This window comes from Cebus imitator, unplaced genomic scaffold (assembly GCF_001604975.1).
Source record: "Cebus imitator isolate Cc_AM_T3 unplaced genomic scaffold, Cebus_imitator-1.0 Scaffold255, whole genome shotgun sequence".
Lineage (NCBI taxonomy): Eukaryota > Metazoa > Chordata > Mammalia > Primates > Cebidae > Cebus > Cebus imitator.
Window position 1 is genome coordinate 2,249,859 of NW_016107570.1, and position 26,360 is coordinate 2,276,218.

Genomic DNA, 26,360 nt, shown 5'->3' on the forward strand with positions numbered 1-26,360 from the left:
AGAGGCATAAAATTGCAGTGAAAGGAGGAACCTAAAGTCAAGGTGGGGAAAACGTAGAACCAGATATGGGTGGACTCAACTGCAATTCTGAGCTTTGTAGCAACCAACTCAAAAAGGAGAAGCCTTTAAGTCAGAACTTCACAATAGCTGTGAGATCAATCAAACAACTATTTAGAGGAGTATAACTATTTTTTCTTTTCCAAAAATAAAAATAGCCTTATTTTGCTTTCATTCTAAAAACCATATGTTACTTATTTTTTTTTTAATCAAGCAATAAAGTACAAAATCTTTTATAGTTACCCCACTAGAGCACTCATGGTCATACCCCTAAGCTTCTTGGTAGTCAGTACAGAAAAGGAAACAGATGGTCACACAACTCATACTGCTCAATTTATATTACAAACAGTATAAGATCTTGTTAATCTTCCTACACTTTTAATAATACTAGGTCCGTGTTGTTCATCTTTCCTGTTCCTGTAAGAGAAAACTTATATTTGCCATTTTCTACTATCCTTAATACTAGTGTCTGATGTGACTTTCTCCTATGGTTTTTATAAATAGACACTGTGTATTGTAATGAACAAGTATTCTTGATAACATACTTTGATTAATTTGATAAGTTTTTTTCTGGAGTATTTCTTATAATAACGCTGAATTATGGGTAATGATATCCCACCAAGTTTTTAATTCAATAAAACCAGTTTTTATGTTATTGTCTGTTATTCAACCTTTTTATTGATTTGGCTTTATTCAGGAACGTATTTGTGGTAGAGACCACAAGCTTCCTACCAAAATCTACTTTTTCCTTCTTTGTGGACACACAAACTACCATTAAGAGCTCCATTTGAAATTAAATGTGGCTATGTGACTAAGTTTTCTCTAGTACATTGTAAATGAAAGAAATGTGAGTCACTTCATTGGCCTGGGCCATAAAAATCTCTGTTATGTGTTCCTGGGTGCTCTTTTTTCTTTCTGACTAAATGAAATGGCAGTGTTCAGGGAAACCTTAGAAGTCATGTGTTGAAAATGACTCAATAGCCATCAGCCTGGATCCTTGAATGACCATGTGGAAAGAGTTGCATGGCCTAGCTGAACATTCACCCAGCACTGTTGAATAAGAAAGAAATACACTTCTAATTATTTATTTAACTAGTTTTTAGAGTCTATTTGTTACTGCAGCTTAGCCAATCTCAATTAATACAATATATTAGAAAATATAACTGAACAGAAATTGAGCTAGATTCAAATCTCCGTATTATCAGGATATGCACCATCTTTATAACATGATTCTGAATTGGTTTTATTTGTAGGTAGATTTTCTCCACTTAGTAGAAAAAATGGCCCAGCAATCCCAGATCTTCCGTGGTCTTTATAGCTTATGATCATAGAAGCTGAGAAAGTATCTTTTCCTGGAAGCACCAGCAAAAGTTCTAGGAAAACTCTTAATTGGCTCAGCAGGGGTCATGTACCTATCACTGAAATAGTTTATGTGGCTAAAAGGATAGAATACCATGGGTCAAACTTGGTTTACATTGCTGCCTCTAGATAGAAGGGTGATAGTCCCACGCAAACCCCATGGACAAAGTAGGATTGTATGGAATGGAGTAGTTCCCTAAAGAAAGGACTTCTGAACAGTAAAGAATAGACATCAGAATGCAATATGGCTAGGTTTTTAAAATTAATATAGACATGAAATGAGAAGGACCTGGTTGAAGATCTTGGTGTGGATATAAAATAAAGGGAAATATTAAAATAAAATATATTTTGTTGCAAGTTTGCATTGTCAGAGAGGGAACTAGTAGAAAAAAAAAACAACTTTTAAAAATAATGAAAATTTTTAAAAATTGTAAAAAATAAAACATATGAGGTGGTAGGATTGCTTGAGGCCAGGAGTTAAAGACCAGCCTGGGCAACATCACGAGACCCCATCTCCACAAAAAATTTAAAAATTAGCTGGGCAAGGTGGCATGTGCCTATAGTCCTAGCTACTCCAGAGGCTGCGGGGGGAGGATTTCTAGAGCCCAGGAGTTCAAGGCTGCAGTGAGTCATGATCATGCCACTGTACTCATTCCTGAGTGACAGAGTGAGACTCTATCTCTAGAAAAAACAAAAATAAAAATATAACAGCTTAACCAGTTTTAAGGGTACAGTTCAATATTGTTAAGTATATTCATATTATAAAAACAACTGTAGTTTCTGAATTAGGAAATGAGTAAATAACAGTCCTATCAAAATATTTGACACATTTGAAAGAAAGAGTAGTTCAGACCTAGGAGAGGTTGATATCATAACCACTGATCAAGCAGGCCAGACCATAGGTTTCCAAGTCTCAGGGAGCCAATAGAATAGTCCTGGGCAGGTGATTTGCGAGACAATAATAGCTGACAGTGAGGAAAATGGTCTACACTTGGGCAGTTGACGTCACCATTAGACCAACTCTCAGTAGCATTCAGTAACAATTTCTAGAACTGAGATACAGGGCAAAATTCAAGGAACAAAACCGCCTTACTACTTAATTGGTACCAGCAACAAAAATGACTTCATATTGACAAATTGACTTGGGATATCTTACATGTTCCTCTGCTTCAATGTAAAATTCTCACAGGTAGGAACTTACAGGCCTTACTCATAAAGGTAGGACCATTTCAGGGACTAAATGCTAAGCTGTTTTACAGGAGGATACAGACCTCTGTGTGGCAGAAATATAAAGACATACAAGTAGAGAGCATTGCCTTAAACAAAAGTTTATGATTGGAGCTCATTGAGTGGTTAGAGTTATAGATGTAATACTGTTAGTTTCCATCGTAGATATAAAGCTAAAATAATGGGAGCTATTCTCTCTTATACCATTAGTATAATTTTAAAGGGGTGACTGCAAAATAGCAGTGGACCTCATTGTTATCAACAAATATTTGAATGTTCCATTATATGTAGTGTAAGATTCAAATACCACAAGACAAGAAAATGTATATTAACTCGTAAGAGGAGGAAAATATATATAGTATTGCTTTGTTTTAGCATTCTATTCCTTTATTTACCTTGTACACCACAACAGAAGACTATACTTTTATATGTTTTAGTAATATGGCAAGTTTCCCAACTTACAAATCAGTTGAATCCTAAAAATTCCATGTATGTAGTTTGTTTAAATTCAACACATTTTAAAATAGAAACTGTGTTATAAATTGTAGTCCTGTTTCCACAATAATTCACAAATCACTTTTAATTCACAATTCATCTTAATTACTTCATATCAGCAAACATTGTGATTAGCAGTGAAATCAATAGATAAGTAATTTTACAGGTTTTTGAAAGCATATATGAAAGACAAAAATAGGAGATATATGTATATATGAGAAAAACGCTTTTTCAGGTGGGTGTGAGTCAGCTGAAATAAAAAAGGCAGAAGAAAAAGTGAACCCAAATTATGCATTATCTTTCTAAAGGTAAGAAAGCGGATACTGATTTCAGATTATTCCAATACCTTTGCCAGCCAATAAGTGGTGCTATTGTCACAGAATAGTTAGGTTGTTCTGTAGCGTAAAGCAAAGGGAGAATGTGAAAAGTATATGTGAAGTGGTTGTAAAATGGATTATGAAAAGGAGGCAGAAATTAAAAAGGGAGGCAGTGTGAACCTGACTATATGTGGACACTGTTTTTGTAGTATAGGATGTGATTATGTTAGTACATTTTCTAAAATTTCCATGTAAAAATTAAACATACTTCACCTTTCCTAATCCATTAAATTTTCTTTAGCTTTAGTTTCATCAATTATGAAAGTGAAGATTGTTGTGAGAATTAAACAAGAAAATAAAAATAAAGTGCCTAATAATACCTTATACGTAATTGTTGCTCAATAAATATAATTCTGCTCGTCTCCTAAATGAATCAGATAATATTAATATACCAAATTAACATAATATTATTGATATATTGCTAAATTAGACTAAATTACATGATCTTCAGAACCTGGAAGCTTATAAGAAAGTAGCAAGGAATAGGGAAAAAGTGTTAAGCTTTGTCATTTGCTACTAAGAATAAAGAATTTTTCAACTCCAATTATTTGATTATTTTGTAGGTAAATATCCGGGCATGGGCTACCAGTACATCCTTCAGTAGAGAGGCAGGCTTCACTTTTATATGCACTCTATTTTTGGAGACCCCCATCTTAAAGTAATATCTTGCTGCAGATCTTACTATTTGTGGCTATAGTGTTTATCTTTTTGAGCATCATTGAGAAATAAGGAATAAGTAGGTAAAAATAGCAAGATTAATGGTCTTTTTACAGCCTTCACACGCAAAATGGAATCAAGTTTTGTTTTTCATGCTTCTACTGCCTGCCTTTTGGTGCAATCACAGCTTATTAGCATATCTTTCTACCAGCGAACTAAAATAGAGAACAAAGGTAAAATTCATGTCATCCAATTTTGTTAGTTATTAGCCAGGGAAAAAGTTTGTCATAGGAAGAGTTTAAACTAATGACTAAAATAATATGGTCCTATGGCCGGGCACGGTGGCTCAAGCCTGTAATCCCAGCACTTTGGGAGGCCAAGGCATGTGGATCACCTGAGGTCAGGAGTTTGAAATCAGCCTGGCCAACATGGTGAAACCCCGTCTCTACTAAAAATACAAAAATTAGCTGGGCATGGTGGTGCATCCCTATAATCCCAGCTACTCAGGAGACTGAGGCATGAGAATCACTTGAACCCAGGAGGCTGAGGTTGCAGTGAGCTGAGATCATGCCACTGTACTCCAACCTGGACGACAGAACAAGACTCTGTCTCAAAAAAACAAACAAAAAATATGGTACTATATAAAAATTTTTCTTGGTGGACTTTCCTTTCACTGCTGATAATTCGCATCAAACTACCTAAATCTTCCCCTCACAGCAGCCTCCAGTTCTGAGGGATACAAAGTATTAAGAATGCCTCCACAGTGGAGGCCTGCTTCCTTGATGACAAGTGAATTGGAGCGTTGTTTTTCCCTCTTGCTGTTCAGACTTCTTTGTCTCTTCCTAAGCACTTCTTATTCCAACATGAGAAAATGACTTCTCACTGAACTCATCCTTTCTGAACACTGGAAACAAGCCTTAAATCAAGTTCCAGCTTTAAATCATAGATTCACAGCTGAAGTAGGCTTTATATGTTCTTGGAGAACAGAACTGTAGGAAAAATCCTACATTGTCTTACTACCAGTTACTTAGTAGTTTGTGACAGATTGCTTGACTAACTAAACGAAAAATAGTATAGGGAAGGAAGTAAATGAATGGTGGTCTTTCTGCCCATTGGTAAGATCTTGATTTTGTTATATGTTCCTGGACAGACTGGGAATCTCAGAAGTACAATACTTGATCTGAATCAGTGATTTTCACAGGACTCCTTAGACTCCTAGGAGTGTGAGGAAGTAATCACATTTAGGGAGAGGAGAGAAAAGGTGGGTGGTACTCTGGACCACTGCCTCAACCAGAGAGGCTCTGCTTGAACAGTTTTGTAAATTGAACCTCTAAAGAAGACATTTTTAATGACAAGAGTTTAACAATTATTGGCACCCCAGCGTTTTACCAGTTAAATCCAATTTTTGAGCTTGGGGATCTGTTCACAAATACTAGTGCAGTTCCTGTTAACTTGATAACTATCATATTTCATTAGATGATTATGTGGTCTCCTTCTATATTAGAATATGTTTCTATTTATTAGTGATCAGTGGTGCCTGGTGGCTAACTAAATTAAATAGATTAATGAAGTGTATTGGTAATTTCATGGATTAATAAATATAATTTTTAAAAATTGAGACTAATGTACCACAAAATGCACTCTATTTTTATTAAATTATTCATATTTAAAACTGCCACATATTCTGTGAATTAATAACAATGGATAACAGTACGATCTTTGACTCTTTTATGGTCTGTGATTAACGACCAAATACTTGATTTCTGTGAAACCATTTGGGTCTAGAAATCAATCACGTAATCAACTGTATCTGCTACATTTCAAATCTGAAAATAAAGTTTGGGCTTGGCTCAAGCTTTATAAGTACTATAATTTTATAATTCTCTAAATTCTAGTAATATTTACCATCATTTTAAATTATTTCCTTCCTTCTCTTTTTACCTGTTTATTGAAAGCCCCAAGTCCAAATTAGATTTTCAAAGTGAAAATTAAATACTTGATTATATTATTTTATGCAACACTATGAGTATTTACTAATTTTGAAAGAAGAAAATATTCTTTTTATTTATATTTTTTGTTTTTTTTATATCAAGGTGTACCAGATTGGAATTTGTTTGTTTGAGTCACTATTAAATAAGATTTCCAATCACATTCATAAATGTTCTCTTATTATAAAATAGTTTTGTTAAAACTTGAAATTCTTTATAATGTCTTAAAGCCTATTTAATTTAGCTAAAAAAATTTTCAGTCCCGCCTTTTTTCCTTCCTTTTTGTGTGTGTTTAAGACACGTTAACTCATGTTATAATTTAGATACATTCATAGCAGAATCACCTAATATTCATTTTTGCGATATTTTGTTAAATGTTCAAATTTTCAATTATGAATATACTTCATACATTGGAGATAATTTAGCTTTACAAAGAAGTATAGAATGTATTAAGTGAATGGAGTACTTTCAAAAGCTGATTCCTACACATCAATCAAAACCTGAAATGGCTGCTTCTTTCAGCTCTTCAGAGTTAACACATTATTACATGAACTGAATAGTCATGCATTCATCATTTATATTTTTTGTTTGAATGGTTACCTTCCTTTGGAGAGTAGATCAGGTGCAATTGCAACTGTGCTTTTTCAGCGGATAAAAAATTCCTTTCATTTTGAAAAATAAATGATTTTTCAACATAATATGTAAGTGTTATTTCTTTTTTTTTTAAGACAGTTTTTAATGTATGATTTCCTCAGTAATGGAAAGGAAGTAAATGAAGTAGAATGCTAGACATTTCTAAGACTTACATGTTTGAGTTGGGAATATAATCAGAAAACAAACCTGCTTAATTATAAATCTTCTTAGATTAATGCAATAGACTATTCAGTGTATATTTGTTGGTTGAATTACAGATGTTTTTAGAGCTTTAAAGATTTGTTTGAATAGAATGCTCTCATAGTACTTTTAAAAATTAACAGTCAATAAGAGTTTATTGTCCTTGTGGAAAACACAAACACAAATTTACAATAGGTTATCTTTTTTTCTTAAATTGTGATATTCTTCTTATGTACTTTGAGATTAAAATTTTATTTGTGGCTTTAAAAACTTCATGAATGAAGTCCAGTTTAAACAGAATATTGGTGTGCTTTAAGCGTACCACATGACATTTTCACTAATATAGGAAATAGATTATTTGGAATTGTTCTGCCGTCTTACTGGGTGTAGTTTAAGACCTTTTATCTTTTCAGATATGAAAGGCTAAATTATATTAGCATTTCAGAATAACCAAGCATTTTGATATAATGTTGGATTTTCTGTGATAGAACAAGTTGAGATTCCTTGTAGAACACTTGTAAATATGAGAAAGCTAATAAGATTTTAGATAATCCATTGAACTAGTTGGCAATCTTAAAAATTCTGAAAGCTTATCTTTAAGACTTCTGTAATTGCTTTAAAAATGTATTATCTGTGAAGATAGTCTTCCATGTTCACCTAAGTATATGTAGGACATGTCGGATAATTTAATCACTATGAGGAATAATAGCTTATACTAGTCATGAATAAAATGTTAGTTTTTAATTGGGTATCTGTAATAATACTACATACAAACTTTGTAAATGCTAATTTAAAAATCTTAAACAGAAAAACCTTATGCTTGGAGTCATAGAAATGCTTGGGTTCAAATGCTAGCTATACTACTTTAATCAGCTGTGAACATTTGGATAAGTTAACTACCCTATGCATCTTTTTTCTCATCTGTAGAAGACTGCTTTAAAGATAAAAGATAAAACATGAAAGGAACTTAAATATTGTTTGGTGCACAGCAAGTTCTTAATAAATAGATGCTGTATCTGAGCAACTTTAGTCAAATTACACTTTAAGTCATATGTAAAAATGGCTTTCAGTATAAGAATTCCTATTTTAGTGCTCTTAATTGGTGTTCATTTTATTTGCAGTGTTTCAGAATAAGAAAGTTTGAAACCCACACACAAAAATCATTTTTCAACATTATATTTGTTATTTCTTTGTTTTTAAAAACACAGTTTTCAATGTATGATTACCACAGTAATGGAAAGGAAGTAAATGAGGTAAAATGCTAGACATTTCTAAGACTTACATATATGTAGTGTGGTGCTTGGCTTTCAATAGTTCTCACTTTTATACATTATGCATTGACACTTCTAAACCTCCTTTTGTATGCAGAATTCAGTCTTTTATACATCACCACCAGTCAACAAACTGATTTAAAATTATCTCCTGGTTGTACTGCTTGCTGCCACTGCTATAAAAGGACAGACATCAGTCAGACTATAAGGATCTTACTCTGGTTGTCCTACCTATTTGATTACCATTCCTCCAAGCCAGGGGCTCCTGTCAGGCATCAAAAGTCTGAAGGTTGCTTATACACAAGGAAACATCTGTCTCAGAAATGTGTCACCTCACTCAACCCAACCTTTCTTTCAACCCCGAAATCACCTCCAAGTTACACTCATCTCTCCTCGTGCTGCCCCATCAATGGAAAATATTGGACTAGAAGTAGACAACTGGTTGAAAACTATCACCAGGGATTACATATGCTTGTGGGTTACAGCTCTATAGCCCCCTACCTTTGATTTGGTACTAGTGGAAGAAAATCCCTTCTTCACTGTCTTAGATACGTTGTGAGCTCTGAAAGTCTGAACTGTAAAGATTAAAGGTGCCCAAATATCTCTCCTGGCCTGTGTGAATGAATTAAGAAAAGAATAGTGGCCCAGGAAAGGAGAGATGCCTGAGTCTGCTGTTTCGTTCTTAAGAACCATTGGTGTTTCCTGTCACAGGCACCTTTAAGAGTCTTACTTACCTACAGGATCACTGAAACCCTAGGAAGGCAGTATTTGTAAGTAGTAAAATTAGAAATCTTATTTCTAACCATACTTTAAATAATGTCTTGTGCAGCTTTCACATGTGTAAGAACACTATATGCAAAAGAAAGGGAAACTTTCTAAATAAAAACAAAAACAATCCCCTTCCATTAGTAATTTTTACCAGAACCAGTCATGATAGTTAGAAAATAATGATTTTCCAACTCTGAAAATACTTGTTTCACATTTGCTGTTTATCAGCATGGTAAGCAAGAGCCCTTTTATCTCCCCAATTTTTATTTATCCATCTATTTATCTATATTTTTTATTGCTGTGGCTTTACAGAGTCCTGGTTTTTTTCAGTGGTATATATGGTTCTCAAACATTTTGGTTTCAGAATTCCTTTAGACTCTTCATAATTATGAAAGAACTTTGTTTGTGGAATATGTATTGATTTTTTTTTTTTAATAAAACTAAAGGGTCAGAACCACAGCTGTATCCCAGCCGTTGGGCCCAAGATGCTAGAGTGTGCCTCAGAGCAACTGACCCTGGCTTAGTGGGAGAATTGCATTCACTTGTGCCTTTGAGAGTGAACCTATACCTCATGTCCAAGGTGCTTATAGTAGTTTTGAAAGGCCTTGAGCTGAGGAACCCAACTCCCTAGACACCCTGAGGTTAGAGCTCCCCAAATAGATTGAACCCAAAGAGATCTTCTTCAAAGAATAAATCAAAAGAGAAATTTTTTAAATGTCTTAAGACAATTGACATTGGCAGCACAGCATACCAAAACATATGGAATGCAGCAAAGACATTTCTAAAAGGGACATCATAGCAATTAATGCCTATGTTAAAAACAAGAAACATTTTAAATAGTCTAATGTTACCCCTTAAGGAACCAGAAAAAGAACAGACTAAACCCCAAATAAGCAGAGGGAAGGAAATAATAAAAATCAGAACAGAAATAAATCAAATAGAGAACAAAAAACCGTAGAAAGAATCAATAAAATAAAGAGTTGGTTTTTTGAAAACAAAATGTATAAACCCTTAACCAGCCTAAGAAAAGAAAATTCTAACAAAATAAAAAATGAAAGTGATGAAATTATAGCAGATGCCTCAGAAATAAAAAGGATAATACAAGACTATTAGGAAAAATTATGTGCCAACAAATTGGGTAACCTAGAGGAAATGGATGAATTCCTAGAAAAATACAACCTACCAAGATTTAGTCAGGAAGAAATAGAAGGCATGAACAGACCAATAACTAATAAAGAGATTAAAGAAGTAATAGAAAACCCCCAACAAAGAAAAGCCAAACACCAGATGGCTATACAGCTGAATTCTACCATACAGTCAAAGAAGAAATAATACTGATACTTCTTAAACTCCTCTGAAAAATAGAGCTACAGAGAATACTTCCAAACATATTTTATGAGGCCAGCATTACCCTGATACCTAAGCCAGACAAAGACATCACAAGAAAACTACAGACCAATTTTTCTGATGAACATTGGTGCAAAACTCTTCAATAAAACATTAGCAAACCAAATCCAACAACACATCAAAAAGCTTATACACCAGGACCAATTGGGGAGATGCATTGCTGGCATGCAAGACTGGTTTAACATACACAAATCAATGTGATGCATTACATCAACAGAATGAAACATAAAAACTACATGATCATCATTAGTGCAGAAAAATGTTTCAACAAAGTCTGATATCCTTTCTTGATAAAAATTCTCAACAGTTTAGTATAGAAGGAAAGTATCTCAATGTAATAAAGGCCATTTATTAAAAATGTACAGTTAACATTATAATCTATGGGGAAAAACTGAAAACATTTCCACTAAGATCTGGTGCAAGGCAAGGACACACACTCTTACCCATTCTATTCAACATAGTACTAGAAGTACTAGCCAGATCAATCAGATGAGAAAAAGAAATAAAAGGCATCCAAATCAGAAAAGAAACAGAATTATCTTTATTTGTAGAAAACATGATTCTATATGTAAAAAAAAATTTAAAGATTTTACAAAAAATAAAAAACCTGTTAGAACTAATAAATAAATTCAATAAAGTTACAGGATACAAAAATTAGCATATAAAAATCAACATACAAAAATTAGCATTTTAATACACAGCCTAATTGAAAAAGACATCAAGAAACCATCCCATTTATGATAGAATCAAATAACATAAGATACTAAGGAATAAATTTAAGTAAGGAGGTGAAAAATATGTACACCAAAAACTATAAAACACTGATGAGAGAAACTAAAGAAGACACAAATAAAGGGAAGGATATCCCATGCACATGGATTGGAAGAATTAATATTGTTAGAATGTTCATAATACTCAAACCAGCATACATATGTAACACAAACTCTATCAAAATTCCAATGGCATTCTTCACAGACATTTCACAAATGTTAGGAAAATAATCCTAACATTTGTATAGAACCATAAAAGACCTCAGAGAGCCAAAACAATTCTGAGAAAGCAAAACAAAGTTGGAAGCAACCTTGATTTAAAATTAATAAACACTTTTTAATGCTTTCTGATTTAAAATTTTATTACAGAGCTATAGTAATCAAAACAGTATGGTACTGGCATAAAAATAGACATATAAATCAGTGGAACAGAATAGAGAGCCTAGAAATCAATCTAAACATATATGATCAACTAATTTTTGACCAAAAATTTTTGATCAAAAATCTGTAATTATCAAGTCACTCATATAACATGGCATAGTGTTTGTATATAACCTATCCACATACTTCTGTATACTTTAAATTATTTCTAAATTACTTATAATACCAAATATAGTCTAAATGCTATGTAAATAGTTGTTATACTGTATTTTAAATTTCTGTTTTATTGTTGCATTGTTATTTTATCATTTTTTTCCCAAATATTTTCAGTTGTGGTCCACTGAATCTGTGGATGCAGAACTCATGGATACAGAGGGCTGATTGTGTACAGAGACCAGAAACAAAACAGTGGTCGCCTGGGACAGGAAGGGGTGGTTGGGAATAGGGAGATGTGTATCAAAGGATACAAAATAGCAAACATGTAGGGTGAACAAATCTAGAGATCTAATGTTCATGAAGACTACTGGTAATAAAACTGTACTGTGTGTAGGATTCATGCTAAATGAGTAGATTTTAGTTGCTCTTGCCACACGCAAAAAGGGGTAACTGTGAGATGATGTATATTTTAATTTGCTTCACTCTTAGTAATCTTTTTGCTGTCTATCCATATCTCACAACATCATGTTATATCCCTTAAATATATACTATAAAATTTATTTTAAACACATAAAACTGAGAATTTTTAAGTGTTTATTAATTCATTTTAAATATCACTAATAAATCCATTACATGTTAACATAAAGAATGTATGGATCACTATACTTTACCTCTTTCTTACTCTCCTGGTCTTGAAGTTCTGCCTTAATTTGTAAAACTCCCTTTGTATGGCGTATCTGATACATATCTTTAATTGGCATAAATTTTCATTTTTGTATTTTTTTAATTTGCTTTACAGCCTATGCTTAACAAGGCAGTCTTTTTTACTTTTATCTTCACATTTTAAACACAGTTGAACAAAAGAAATGTTATTAACACATTTTTTACAAGAAATTTCTTTTTCCTCAGAATGTCAGAACAAGTTCAGAAACTGAATGTTGATTTTTCTTTGTAAGTTATGGAAAAATAACATGAAAATTTTCATATTTTCCATGTGGTAGGAAAAAGGATATAGGTACAACCTTAATCTTATAAATACATGTGCACAAGTATATGTGTTGTGTATTTATGATCTGTTAGTTATAATAAACTGAAAGGAAATAGAATAACATGTTAATATGATATTTTGGGTCATGTGCTCACAGATCATTTTAATTTTTTTCTACTTTTTATATTTTCCAAATCTTCTTCAGTGAAGTTTTAATGACTCTATTATTAGGATTAAGTTAAGTGATTTAAGATGTGTTTTCTACATTCTGAAACACCTTAATGAAAGGCACTGGTTTTTCCGTTTTTCTTTTTTGGAAAGAAAGAGTTTATTTTTTAATCTTTTAAGAAATGGCAGTGACTTTTGCTTTTTGGCTTAGCCCTTGTATTTTACCAGCTGAAATCTATTCAGTTTAAAGATGTAAAATTTGCAGTTATCTGAAAGTCTGGCAACATGTCTTAGTGGTTAAGTGTCTAGGATCTGGAGTCAAAAGACCCATGTTCAAATCCTGATTTCTGTTTGCTACCAAGTAAATGTCTTAAGTTCTTTTAAGCCTCAACCTCTTTATAAATGAAATATATAAATGGTTCATTAAAATAAAGTAATAATAGTACCTCATAGCATTATTAGCATTATAAAGCTTAAATGAAATTAATCATGCAGAACTAAACCTTAGTTCATTGTCTGGCACATGGTAAACCTGCCGTAAATGTTAGTGTTGTTTTTTTTTCCTGCCTCTCTCTGGAAATCTAGGAGCTCTCCCTTCTTCCTTCAAACCTAACTAAACATTGTTGTACGCCACAGGATTTTATGAAATCAAGGGTAAACATAATCCAAGCAAGACTTTGATATTCAACACCATTCCCTGCCCATAGGAATTTCCTACTGGTTATATTGGTTTTTATGCCTTGTATCACCATATATGTGGCTGGGCCTGTCTCTTCAAACAATATGGCCTGCAGTGTGGTTTCCCAAGTGTGGTCTACAAGATGACTTTAGATGACACAAAGACAACGCTTTATATTTTTTAAATCTATTTTTATGGGTGAGAAAAAAATACAACTAATACATTAAGCCAGTGATTTCATGAATATTTTTTAGGGAAAGGTAAAAATGAGTATTGAAGAAAAATGCAAATTACTGTAAAGAAAAATATTAAGATATAGTACTGTAAGGTATAGCAAAAATCGCAAAGATGGTACTTGAATGGCTGAAGTTCAGGATTCTGATCTAGAGTCTCCTTCCTATGTCTGTGTCCAGGGTACTCATACTGTATCCTTAGAAGTTCAGTAGAACAGGTGAAATCTGTCTTAGACCTAAACCGTTGTCATCTATGATACACCTCAGGATCTCGCCTTTTATTATTTTTTCTTTTTTTTAAAAAAAAAAAACTAAATGGGTTCCATATTTTTCTAAACAAAGAAAAAGGAAATCTGCTATTCTCCTAGGACAATTGACTCAACATCAGCTAGCTTTAAAGTTTTTAAAGTTTGGAAAAATATACTGTTATATCTACGGTCTTTAAATCCATAGATTGTTGACCATTACCACCTTCCTGAATTCACTGTGTTTCAATTAAATATAATATTGTTTAGTATTAAATAAAACGACTATGCATTATTTTACTTAATAATACTCATTGAGTCTACCAATGTCAATTATTTTGTTGTATTAGGACTTACTGAACCTACACATATATTGGATTAAATGTTTTTGTTACCAAGTTAATTTTTAAATGTAAATCAGATCCTAAAATTTTGATACTTGAGCAGGTACGTAAATTTGCTATATTCATGAGGATGGAAATTTTTTGCTATGATAAGGATTGTCTTTTTAAATATTGCATGTAACCATATTAGTATCAGTAAGTGCACAATTTGTGCATAATTCCTTATTCAGTGGGAGGCATAAATTCCATTCCTAGTTCATAAAAATTATACAAGTAGCATTTATTCCAAAAGGAATAGTTTTACAGTAATTTATTGAGGAGATAAACATGTCTGATTACAAAGAATTTATTCAATAAGCTAATAGCTTTATTTTACATTTCTAAAGATGTATACTTTTAAAAACACATCTTTGATGTTACATATTTCTAAACAAAGGTTTACTCAGTGATTGTCCTGAAATTAAACTAGCTTATTAATTACTCTTCCTGCCTTTCCATACGCACACACATACACACACACACACACACACACACACACACACANACACACACACACACACACACACACACACACACACACACACACATACACACACACGTATAACTTTTGATTTAAATCCTTGGGAGACTTTACATGAAGTTGATAGACCTAAAAGTAGGAATGAAATGTTAATTTGTTTTGTTGCAGATATGCCTGTTATATATATGCATTTAGTAGTGCTACTGAGAACTATAGACCTGTCTGTCCTCTTCCCATGTGCTAAACTTTATTGATGTACATTTAAAAACTTAAAGATCACACATGTACTTTGAGGATCCCATGTATTTAAATTTTTATTTTAGACAATAGTTTTCCTCTCTATAACTGTTACTCCAAAAAGATATTCTTACATTTTGGTAATTAGATAAGGACTATATGAAAACATAGGTATTTGACTAACACATTTTGAAAATTGTCATATAAGCATAATTTAATGTGTGCTAAATTACGAATACTAAATTTATAGTAACTTGTTATGATGTATTTATATATGTGAATGTGAATAGTGTTTTAGTAAAAATACATGTACATATATTGAGCCTCTACTATGAGAGAAACGCAGCTGTTATTGTTATAGGCTCCTTTTACCCTAATCCTTGTCCCTACAACTTTTACTACCAGTCCCTTGTCCTACTGTAAATTTATTGGGTAAGATGAGCAAAAGGTAACTCCTCTTTGTAGAACTTGGGGAACTTCTGTGTTAGGATTAAATCCATCTGATTAAATGACTTCGTAATGAAATGCAGAACTTCCCTGACCACATTCTTAAGGTTTATTAGCCTTAATGGGTTGTCTATGAACTCCCAGCCTTACACTTAATATTACTAAGATGGAAGAAATAAAACCAGCCATTCAGCCTTCTCAGGCTTTCCTCTTATGTCTTTCTTTCTCCTGGACAGTCACTCTCAGGAGTTTCCTGTCCACATTTAATGGAATTTACAGTTAATAGAATATCAGGTAGTGCAAGAGGGAGATTTGTAGGCATCAAGGTTGATTTCTTTAATTGTGTAAGTCAGTATATTTAGCATAGTGTAAGATTGGCCTAGGAGTGGTAAGAGAAAGGAGTATTTTGTAAGGTCCAAATTTCTCTCCCTGACTGGTCTGATCACTGTTAAGCCATGCTGCTCCCTTTATCATTGCTCATTGATGACTTCTCTATCTCAGCTCACATTCCCTGGAGTAGGCAGGCACACTTGTTAAATAGTAGGTAGTAGAAAGCCTACCTGGTTTCTGCAGGCTCAAAGTTTCAATGAGAAAGGAACATGTTTTGAAGCAACCATTTTGACGAAGCTGCTTTGAAAGATACAATGAAAACTTTCTGAAAACAGAAGAAAATAACTAATAGTTTTATGCCTTCTGTATAAACTTAAAATATGCACTAATCAACTTTTTATTATGGAGAAATGTAAGCATTAGACATTCTCATTCCATTCTTGACTTCTCACCAACTTTTTCTTTACTGTCTCTCTGCTTTCATGTTTCTACATTGCTACTATTCCACTCCAGATATTAATTTCTCATCTGAAGAACCATAGACTTTGAAATGAAGATAAAAGATCAAAGAGAGGCAAAACAGCAGCAGTTGGCCTCTCATTGTGGCTCTAACAGTAACATATGAACTTAGTGGCTTGTAAGTGGTAACCTTCAATCCACCATAGCCATAACCAAACCAATGACCAATTTTTGTCATTCTTCTTTTAAGTTCCCTTAAGAGGCAGTGATTTAAATGGGCCACGGAATTCAACCCATGGCTTGGTTCCCTTGGGTTTGTCAGTGTATTAGGGACAGGGTGGCTGCAGGGTCTTTGGTCCATTACACACTTAGTAACAGTCATGAATATCAATTTTATTGGGTGATTCCAGCAGCCATTGGTACTTTTAAGATATATACATGTAAATCAGAAGGAGTTGAACTCTCTGTTGATTATTAAAATATTTTTTATTGGCCATTAGTGCCCTGTAGATTGGTTACTCTTTTTCTGTACATTGAATTTAGAATTTTTTTTTTTTTTTTTTTGAGAGGGTCTCTCTCTGTAGCCCAGGCTGGAGTACAGTGACACAATCTCGGCTCACGGCAGCCTCCGCCTCTCGGGTTCAAGCAATTCTCTTGCCTCAGGCACCCAAGTAGAGTAGCTGGGACTACAGGTGTGCATCACCATACCTGGCTAATTTTTGTATTTTAATAGAGATGGAGTTTTACCGTGTTGCCCAGGGTGATCTCAAACTCCTGAGCTCAGGCGAGCCACCCACTTCAGTCTCCCAAACTGCTGGGATTATGGGCACGAGCCACTGCGCCAAGCCTACCATTAATTTTTGTACGCTGTGGTAGATAATTATAAATTATTGCAGTAGTTTAGAATTTGCCTTTTGTAATATACCTAATTCAAAATGGAATCTATTCTCCACCTGTTAATTATTTAACCATATAAGGGGTTATGCAATATTAAAGGATTAATTACAGTAACTACTGTAGCATAGATTTTAAAATGTATTAATGACTTTTGTCTTATAGGACAAACTATTCGAGAGAAAAGAATTGTAGAAGCAGCAAAAAAACAAGAAGTAGACTATGAACCAGGGGATATTCCAACAGAATGGGAAGGTAAGTTTCTGCTTTCAGTAGAATCTCATGGGAGGTAAATTGTTTAACAATATACAAACTCAATAAGACTATATATAATTATATAATGTTTCTCTTTGCAAAAAAATTTTACTGTCTGAATGTTTTAAACTTTGTTTTTTTTAACATTGCGTTCTTTCAAAGTTGTGAAGGTGCCAACTTTTAGTACGGGGATGCATGTATAGCAAAAAGAACTATTAAGCATTAGGAAAACTGGGACTAAGGTGAGGCTAGCAAAAATCCTAAGATGCAAAATTTAAGCAGGTATATACTTTCGTATGGTGACCCTACACTTGCACAACCCTAGGATTTGAATCCCGTTTCTGGCACTCACTACACACATGAACTTGCAAAGTAACTTAAACTTTTAGTTTTTTCTTTTATAATTCATGCATAACACTTGCTGTAGATACCATTTGGAGTATTTTTTTCAACTCACAACAACCCTATTAACTGACCTATTGTTTAGACAAAAACGGATGCTTGATCCCTTTCCTAAGACTTTGAAATTAAGATAAAAGATCAAAGGGAGACGAAACAGCAGCAGTTGGTCTCTCAGTGTAGCTGTAACAGCAACATATAAACTTAGTAGTTTGTAAGTGGTCACCTTTAATCTACCATCAAAGTTTTATTGCATAAAAAGCTGATTTATTTCAGAAAAGCTGATATTGCAGAGAAAACAGATTTACTGAGAAGAAAACTGAAACTAGTTAACAATGAGAAGTATATAGAGAGAATATTTCCTAGTTTTCCAGCAGCTTTCTGGTTCCCAGTTCAGTTTCTTTCTGAATGAAGTTCAGCTGCCAAGACTGAGTTCAAAATGGTACCCGATAACCATGTTACTTATTTCCCTTTATTGCTTTACAGTGCCTAGCATATTGCCTGGCACATAGTAAGGCACCTAGTAGGTACTTAATCAGTATGCACTGAATTACATGAAATCTAGCTTTTGGTGTATGCAACTAAAAGAACCCTAACTGAAACCTCAATACCTATATTATATATCACTTACACATGTCACGTATTTACCTGGATGCCTGATATTATCCCATTACTTTACCATCACTGTGTTTACACTGTAATTAACCCACTGTATTAGGTCATTTTCACACTGCTATAAAGAAATACCTAAGCCCAGGCACGGTGGCTCATGCCTGTAATCCCAGCACTTTGGTAGGCTGAGGCAGGCAGATCATCTGAGGTCAGGAGTTTGAGACCAGCCTGGCTAACATGGTGAAACCCCATTTCTACTAAAAATACAAAAAATTAGCCAGGTATGGTGGTGCGCATCTGTAATCCCAGCTACTCAGGAGGCTGAGGCAGGAGAATCGCTTGAACCCAAGAGGCAGAGGTTGCAGTGAGCTGAGATCGCGCCATTGCACTCCTCTTGGGCAACAAGAGGAAAATTCCATCTCAAAAAAACCCAAAAAACAAAAAAAGATGAAAATCAAGAAATACCCGAGACTGGGTAATTTATAAAGGAAAGAGGTTTAATTGACTCACAGTTTACATGGCTGGGGAGGCCTCAGGAAACTTACAATCATGGCAGAAAATGACAGGGAGGCAAGCACCTTCTTGGCATAGCAGCAGGAGAGAAAAGAATGAAGGAGGAACTTCCAAACACTTACAAAGCCATCAGATCTCATGAAAACTCACTCACTTCACAAGAACAACATGGGGGAAGCCACCCACATGATCTAATCACCTCCCTCCTTCAGTGACGTGGGGATTCCAATTCAAAATGAGATTTGAGTGGGACACAGAGCCAAACCATATCACCCAATAGATGGAGCACTTAAGGCCTAAAAAGGTTAGTTAATTGACCTGGGTTATATAGCTTCATACATGAGGAAACAGTAGGCTCATTGCCTCTTGGCTGACATAGCATGATACCTTACATGTGGTAGCTATAGGCATTATGTTACTTTTATGCCAGCATGTGAATGTAAACATTATTTCAGTAAAAATATTTTTCAATATCTGCTTACTAGCTATGAAGATACTAGAACTACGAGAAATAGAACATAAAAATAAGTAGATACAAAAGTGTTTTTGAAGAAATACAGAACATAAATTGGCAACTTGTAGGAGGGGCAATTGAGCTTTCTCCTTTTAGCAGACTCTCCAGTGTTATAAGTTACATTTACAATTCTTAGATAATTCTTGCACCTTCTTATAATGAGTCTGTTTTTATCATTTTTTCCAATAATAGTATAGAATTAAGATGTTTATAGAAATAAAGTCATAAATAAATGAGTATGCAATGACTCATTTTTCAGCCTTTGAGACTTTCAGAAAGTTTCAATGAAGTTCTGATCTTTTTATGGCTGTCCTGATCTAGTAATTTGGCATAGCTCTCCCATGGAACATATATTTAAAACAAATCTATCAACCAAACACTAAACAAAAATTATCTTTATGGTGGTACACATTAATTAAATGTGAAAAATAAGAACTCAACACCATGAAAAAGTAAATTAAGTGTTTTTGTGTTCAGATGAATATTATATTTGTCAATTATTAGTAGCAGGATTCTGGTACCTGCAAGTTGCGTATTCTCCCACAATATAGATTAAACAATATGCTCTTTTTGTTTATTTTATAGGTAATTATTAAGGACCTCTACATTCATAGAGCTTATGTTCTGGGGTGGGAGAAAGATGATACACCAGATAAAAAACTAGACTATATTGTATGTTAATGGCCACAGAAAATAAAGCAGGGAAAGGGCATAGGGAGTGTTGGGGAGAATTTTGCAGTTTTCAATAGTGTTTAGAAAAGGCTTTGCTGAGATGACTTCTGAATAAAAACATAAGGAGCTAGTCTTGCAGCTAACTATCTGAGGAGCATTACTGGAGAGCAAGCACAAAAGCCCTGAGGCAAGAATGGGCAGAAACATGCTCAGATGTTTAAAGAACAGCAAGGAAGCCAGTGTGACTGGGATAGAATGAGAGAGAAAGTAATAGATAAGGTTACAGAGTTAACAGGATTGTCAATCTGTGGGGCCTTGTAGCCTATTTTAAAGACTCTGGCTTTTACTCTTAGTGAGACTGGAAGCCATTATAGGGTTTTGAAAAGAGTAGTCATAAGTCCTGAGGTATATTTAACAGGATCACTATGGCTGCTGCATTGCAAATAGACTTAGGGGAACATAGGCAAAATATGGAGACAGGAAGCTCTTGTAATAATTTAGGCAAGAGATTAATTGTGACTTGGGCCAGAGTAATAGTGGGGGTTGGAAAGAAGTAGTTGCATTCTGGATCTATTATAAAAGTAGGGCCAACAGAATCTGATGACATATTGGATGTGGAACATCTGAGGAAAGCAGTCAATAATGACTCTTAAGCTGTTTTGGTCTCACCTGGAAAAAGGAGTTGCTGTTAATATTCATGTGCAGGACTGTGAAAGGAGCAAGTTAGGGGTGGAAAGATGAAATCAATTTTGGACATGCTAAGTTTGAGATGCCTATTAGACATCCAAGTTAAATTGTATGTGAGCTAAGAATTTAGTGGACATATCTGTACTGGAGATAAAATTTAGGAGTTGCCAGCAAATAAATGGTATATAAAGCAATGAGACTGAAGAGATCACAAACAGAATTAGTGTAAATACAAAATGAGAAATTCAAACACTCACCCTTAGGATGCTCCATAGTTTAGTTAGAGGCAATGGAGACCAAAAAGGAGCTGCCAGAGTAGTAGGAGAAAAGAAGAAAAGTGTCATAGAAGCCAAATATCAAAGAGGAAGAAGTAATCAAAATGTCAAATGAGGACTAAAAATTAACTCTGCTTTAAGAAGAGGGATTTCTCACAAAAATAGTTCTGTAGAGTGGTAGGAGCAAATACATGATTAAAAAAAGGATAGCAAGAGAGAATTTGGAGAGACTGAGAATAGACAGTGTTTATGAGGAGTTTCTCTGTAAAGAAAAGGAGAATGATGAAGCAGTACTTGGAGAGGAAAATGGAGTCAAGAAATACTTTGTTTTGTTTTAAAGACAGAAGAGAATTTTGTAATAGTGATGGAAAAGCTCCAGTCAGAGAGAAGAATTGCAGGAAAGAGGACGTCCTTGAGAAGACAAGATGAGGAGAACCTAGTACACAGGTGGAAGAGTTGGCCTTTGAGCAAAAGCATGGAAAATTCATCAATAGTGTAGCAGAAAAAGAGTCTGTGGGCATAAATGCAGGTAGATGGGTAGATATTGTAGTGAGAAATTATAAATTCTCTTCTAATTCTTCCTAATGAAGAAGAGTGATTTAAGTAGCTTCCTAAATGCAAATAGCAGCTAGAACCCAGATTGGAACCTAAATTATCTGCTTCCAGATTTTTACTCAATATTATATTACACTGCCTACATCATTTATAACTTGGCAAACTCCTATTTTTTATTCAAGTTTTGGAGTAGGCATTGCTTCTGTTTGTAAGTTTTTTCTGATTCAGCCCCAAACCCCCAGTGATAAGTGAGATATTCCTTTTTTCTGCTTTCATCTCACTTCGGACCTCCTTCAGTCATGACACATAACACACTATAAGGGGTTCATTGTTTACTTATCTGCACCCTCCACCCTACGCTTGAAGATTTTTTAGGATAGGATCCTTACCTTATTCACTTTTGTATTCTCAGGGCCTAGCTCAATAGTTTATGTAAAGTAAATATAAGGTCAATCAACATTTGTTGAATGAATGCATTTCAAATTGAAAGTGTGTAAGTATGTTTAAGGAACAGGTATTTCGGGAATTTTGCTGACTTGATGAAAATAGTCCATTTTAAGAAGAAAGACATGGAACAGCAGACCAGATCAATTGTTTTCAAACATACAGAAGATTCGACCAGGTGCAATGGCTTACACCTGTAATCCCAGCACTTTGGGAGGCTGAGGTAGGCAGATCACTTGAGTTCAGGAGTTTTAGACTAGCCTAGGCAATGTGAAACCTCGTCTCTACCAAAAATGCAAAAAATTAGCCAGGTATGGTGGCACGCACTTGTAATCTCAGCTACTCGGAAGGCTGAGGTGGAAGGATTGCTTGAACCTAGGAGGCAGAGATTACAGTGAGCTGAGATTATGCCACTGCACTCCAGTGTGGGTGACAGAGTGAGACCCTGTCTCACAGGGAAAAAACAAACAAACAACATATAGAAGATTCTTGGACAAAGTCTCAGCTGTGGGAGATAGTATAGTACTAACTACTGGGTGATGTTACAAAGTTTCAGTGAACCTTATAAGTTTAATTCATGGCATTATTTGTAGTTCTTCTGTAGAGCCTCTCATATTTGTCTCTCTATAATTCAGATTGTTGTATTTATCTTTCATTTTTATTTTTCTTGTTTTTGATAAGTTTAAGCTTGTTTCATGTTAATGGTATAATAAACATTTTTTATGAGAACCCTAAAATACATACAAAGCAGAATATAGTTGGAAGAGGCAGAAAGACCCTGATCCAGTTAAGCTTTATTTATCATATGTACTCATTAAAATAGAAGAATAAAACCTCAGAAGAGAGTTAGATAAAAATTACTTTTTAGGTATATTAGACCATACCTATCTGTCATTAACACTGTTAATACTAAATATCCCAGTATAAAATGTCATACCTATTTTTATTGCTTTTAGAATTAATAATTGTTCATAACTATTCAACATGTCTTTCTCAGGCCACGGGAGCTCCTCATCAAGAACTTTCAAAGTAAGCTTCATAAAATAATAGACAAGGGATGGTACTATCCCTGTTCCAGCATCAAGACCTAGGTTACATCCATGCTCTGCAATGGTCATTTACTACCTTGGTCATTTTGGCAAAGGCATTAACCTCCCTATTTTTCATCTATAAAATTAAAATACTGAGTTCATTACCCTTTAAACCTCCATATATCTCTAATGCTCTATCATTCATGACTCAAGAAGTGTCTCAAATCAACTCACAGTACAGCACAGAATCTCTGGACTTCCAGACAATTTGGTTGAACCTCCAATACACTTGAATAGAAAAGATTAGAAAGGATATTCTTGTGTTGTTCCTTACCTTAGCATTCAGTCTTTCACCATTAAATATGTTGTTTGTAGGTTTTTCTCATAGATGCTTTTATCAAGTTGCAGAACTTCCTTTTCTTGAAAGGGGGCCTCTGCCAATCCTCTAGGGTTTGCCCTCTATGTAGTTGTCACCCAACTGGTTCTCTGAACTGTGAACTTACGTAACCTTGCTTTCCCTAGACTCCCAGCACCATCTTCTTAATTTATATAGTCAGTGGGGTTTTGACAGGATTCCCTCCCTGGGGCACAACCAAAATTCAAAGCAGTAATCTGGGGCAATTGTGAGGGCAGCCTTCACTTATTTAACATTCTCTGAGACCATAGTGTTTCATTATTCAGTGTCCATTGTCTTGAAGATTGTTGTTTTATGTAATTTGTCCCTGTTGCTCCATCTTGACTAGAAGCAAAAGACAGCTTTTTTATTTAACATAGCTTAATACATTTGAGATTTGCTTGTGTACTTGCATGAGTCAGCAAGTTTATTCCTTTTTATTGCTGACTAGAATTCTGTCATATTGATGTATCTTTTTGCATTAACTAGTTGAAAGACATTTGAGTCATTTTTACTTTATAGCAGTACGAGTGAAGTTGCAATATTAATTCACATACACATTCATGTACAAATCTGAGAACATAAACTTTTTGTCAAGTACATCCTTGGACAGGATTGATAGGTTTTAAGTATAGATTTGATTTTATAAATAACTGCCAAGACATTTTTCAATGTGGCTGTACCATTTTGTATTTAAGTATAGATTTGGCTTTATAAAAAACTGCCAAGATATTTTTCAATGTGGCTATACCATTTTGCATTCCCATTAGTAGTGTATGAGGGTTCAAGCTGTTCCTCATCTCTAGCCATTGTTGTTGTCAGTTTCATTACATGTGAGCCATTCTGACTGGTGTGTTTTGATATCTCATTGTGGTTTTAATTTTTATTTCTCTAATGTCTAATGACCTAGGTTATCTTTTCATGAACTTATTTGCCATCTGTATATCTTCTTTGGTGTACTCTTATTTATATCTTTTTGCCTGGAATTTATTAAATTAAAAAATTACTTAGTTTTGAGAATTTCTTATGTATCATTGATACAAGTCCTTTATCAGATATATGATTGACAAATATTTTTTCACAGTCTATGGCTTGTTTTTTCATTCTCTTGACAGTGCCTTTCAAAGAGCACATATTCTTAATTATAATAATTCCAGTTTTATCATTTTTTCTTTTATATATCATGCTTTTAGCATTGTATGAATGAAATCTTTGCCTAACCTGAGGTCAAGAATATTTTCTCCTGTGATTTCTTCTAGAAGTTTAGGGTTCTACAGTTTTGGATTTTACATTAAAGTCTATGATACATTTTGAATTAATTTTTGTATAGATAACCATTTCATGTTTTATATGGCAATCTAATTTTTCCAGCACCATTTTGTTAAATGACCACTATTTTTTCCATTGAATTGCCTTAGCACCTTTGTCAGACATCAGTTGACTATAGATGTGTCTATTTCTGCATTTTCTATTTCATCCATGGAGTTATTTATTTATCCTTTAGCTAGTGCCAATTGTCTTGATTACTGAGGTTTTGTAACAAGCCTTGATACTATTCTGCCAACTTCTTTCTGAAAATTTTTTTCTTTATTAGGCAGGGCCCATATAATTTTTTTTATATTTGAAATATGTGCAGTTTATTATACATCAATTATACCTCAATAAAGCTGTAAAAGAATAATACAGCCATCTTAGAAAAATTCATTACCAAATGACAATAGTAATAAGGAGATAAGCAGGGGATACAATAAGAAAGTGTCAAAACTGACCCTTTCCCAGTCTCAGGATTTGACTTAATCCAAAAGACTATTTGAAACATGGATTTGCCCCAATCTTTTTAAATGAAGAACCTTACCTTGGACATAGATTAGTCTTGAGATACTAGGTTATATAATATGAAGCTATCCCAAGTAGCAGAGCATGTAAAGATCAAATGCTCAGACAAACCTGTATAGTTTTTCCAGAAATATTTAAAGTTGTGTTATACTTAATCCAGGGCTTTCCAAAGTTTCTTTAAATTTAATGATAAAGGTTTTAAATTTTTTTTGAGGTTTTTTAATAGCAAAAGCAGAAACTTACGTACCATTGGAAATCACTTGTTCTTCCCATTGTGATAAAAATGTCTGTAATTAAAACTTTAGCAGAATAAAAAACAATCTGGCAAGGAGCTAAAATATATTTCTTCATCAGAATACATTATTGGAAAGCCAACAGAAAGCATGGCTGAAGGAACATGTATTTGGACAAAGTATGCAGGGTACTAGACTGCCAAATGGATGTTACAAATGTTTTTGGCATGTCTTCGCTTATGACAGACTATACTTCCTAATTTTTGTTAGTCCCCAAAGCAAAGATAAACTAGAGAGAATATAGCCTCAGAGTAAATGGCTTAATAAAAACAATGATTCACAGGAGAAAAAAACATGCATGAGTATAAGTATTGATGGAGCTGCTGCTTTAGGCTGGAGTAAAGCAAGGACCTGGAATGAGGTTACTGAGACAGCCGTGCAAGTAAAATTCATCATTCTCAGGGAAGAACTAGAAGCCAGGAGTGCGCAGGTGTAATTTATTTTTTAGAGATGGGGGTCTTGCTCTGTGGCCCAGGCTGGTCTCAAACTCCTGGCCTCAAGCCGTCCTCTTGCCTCAGCCTCTCAAATAGTTGGGGCTACAAACACACACCACTATGCCTACAAGTACACTTTACTTTTTCTTTCTTTT

General features: G+C 34.1%; 1 protein-coding gene across 4 annotated transcripts in view; it reads left to right on the forward strand.

Annotated features, from left to right (window-relative positions):
* NDUFAF2 (NADH:ubiquinone oxidoreductase complex assembly factor 2) overlaps positions 1-26,360 on the forward strand; it is a 217,782-nt gene that overhangs the window by 122,066 nt on the left and 69,356 nt on the right. For all 4 annotated transcript variants that reach the window (XR_005195555.1, XR_005195556.1, XR_005195554.1 and 1 more), the window contains one exon: positions 17,457-17,546. Coding sequence is in view for 1 of the 4 variants with exons in the window: in XM_017499182.2 (XP_017354671.1) it covers positions 17,457-17,546 (90 nt within the window). In the remaining 3 variants the exon portion in view is untranslated. The remainder of the gene's footprint in view (positions 1-17,456; positions 17,547-26,360) is intronic.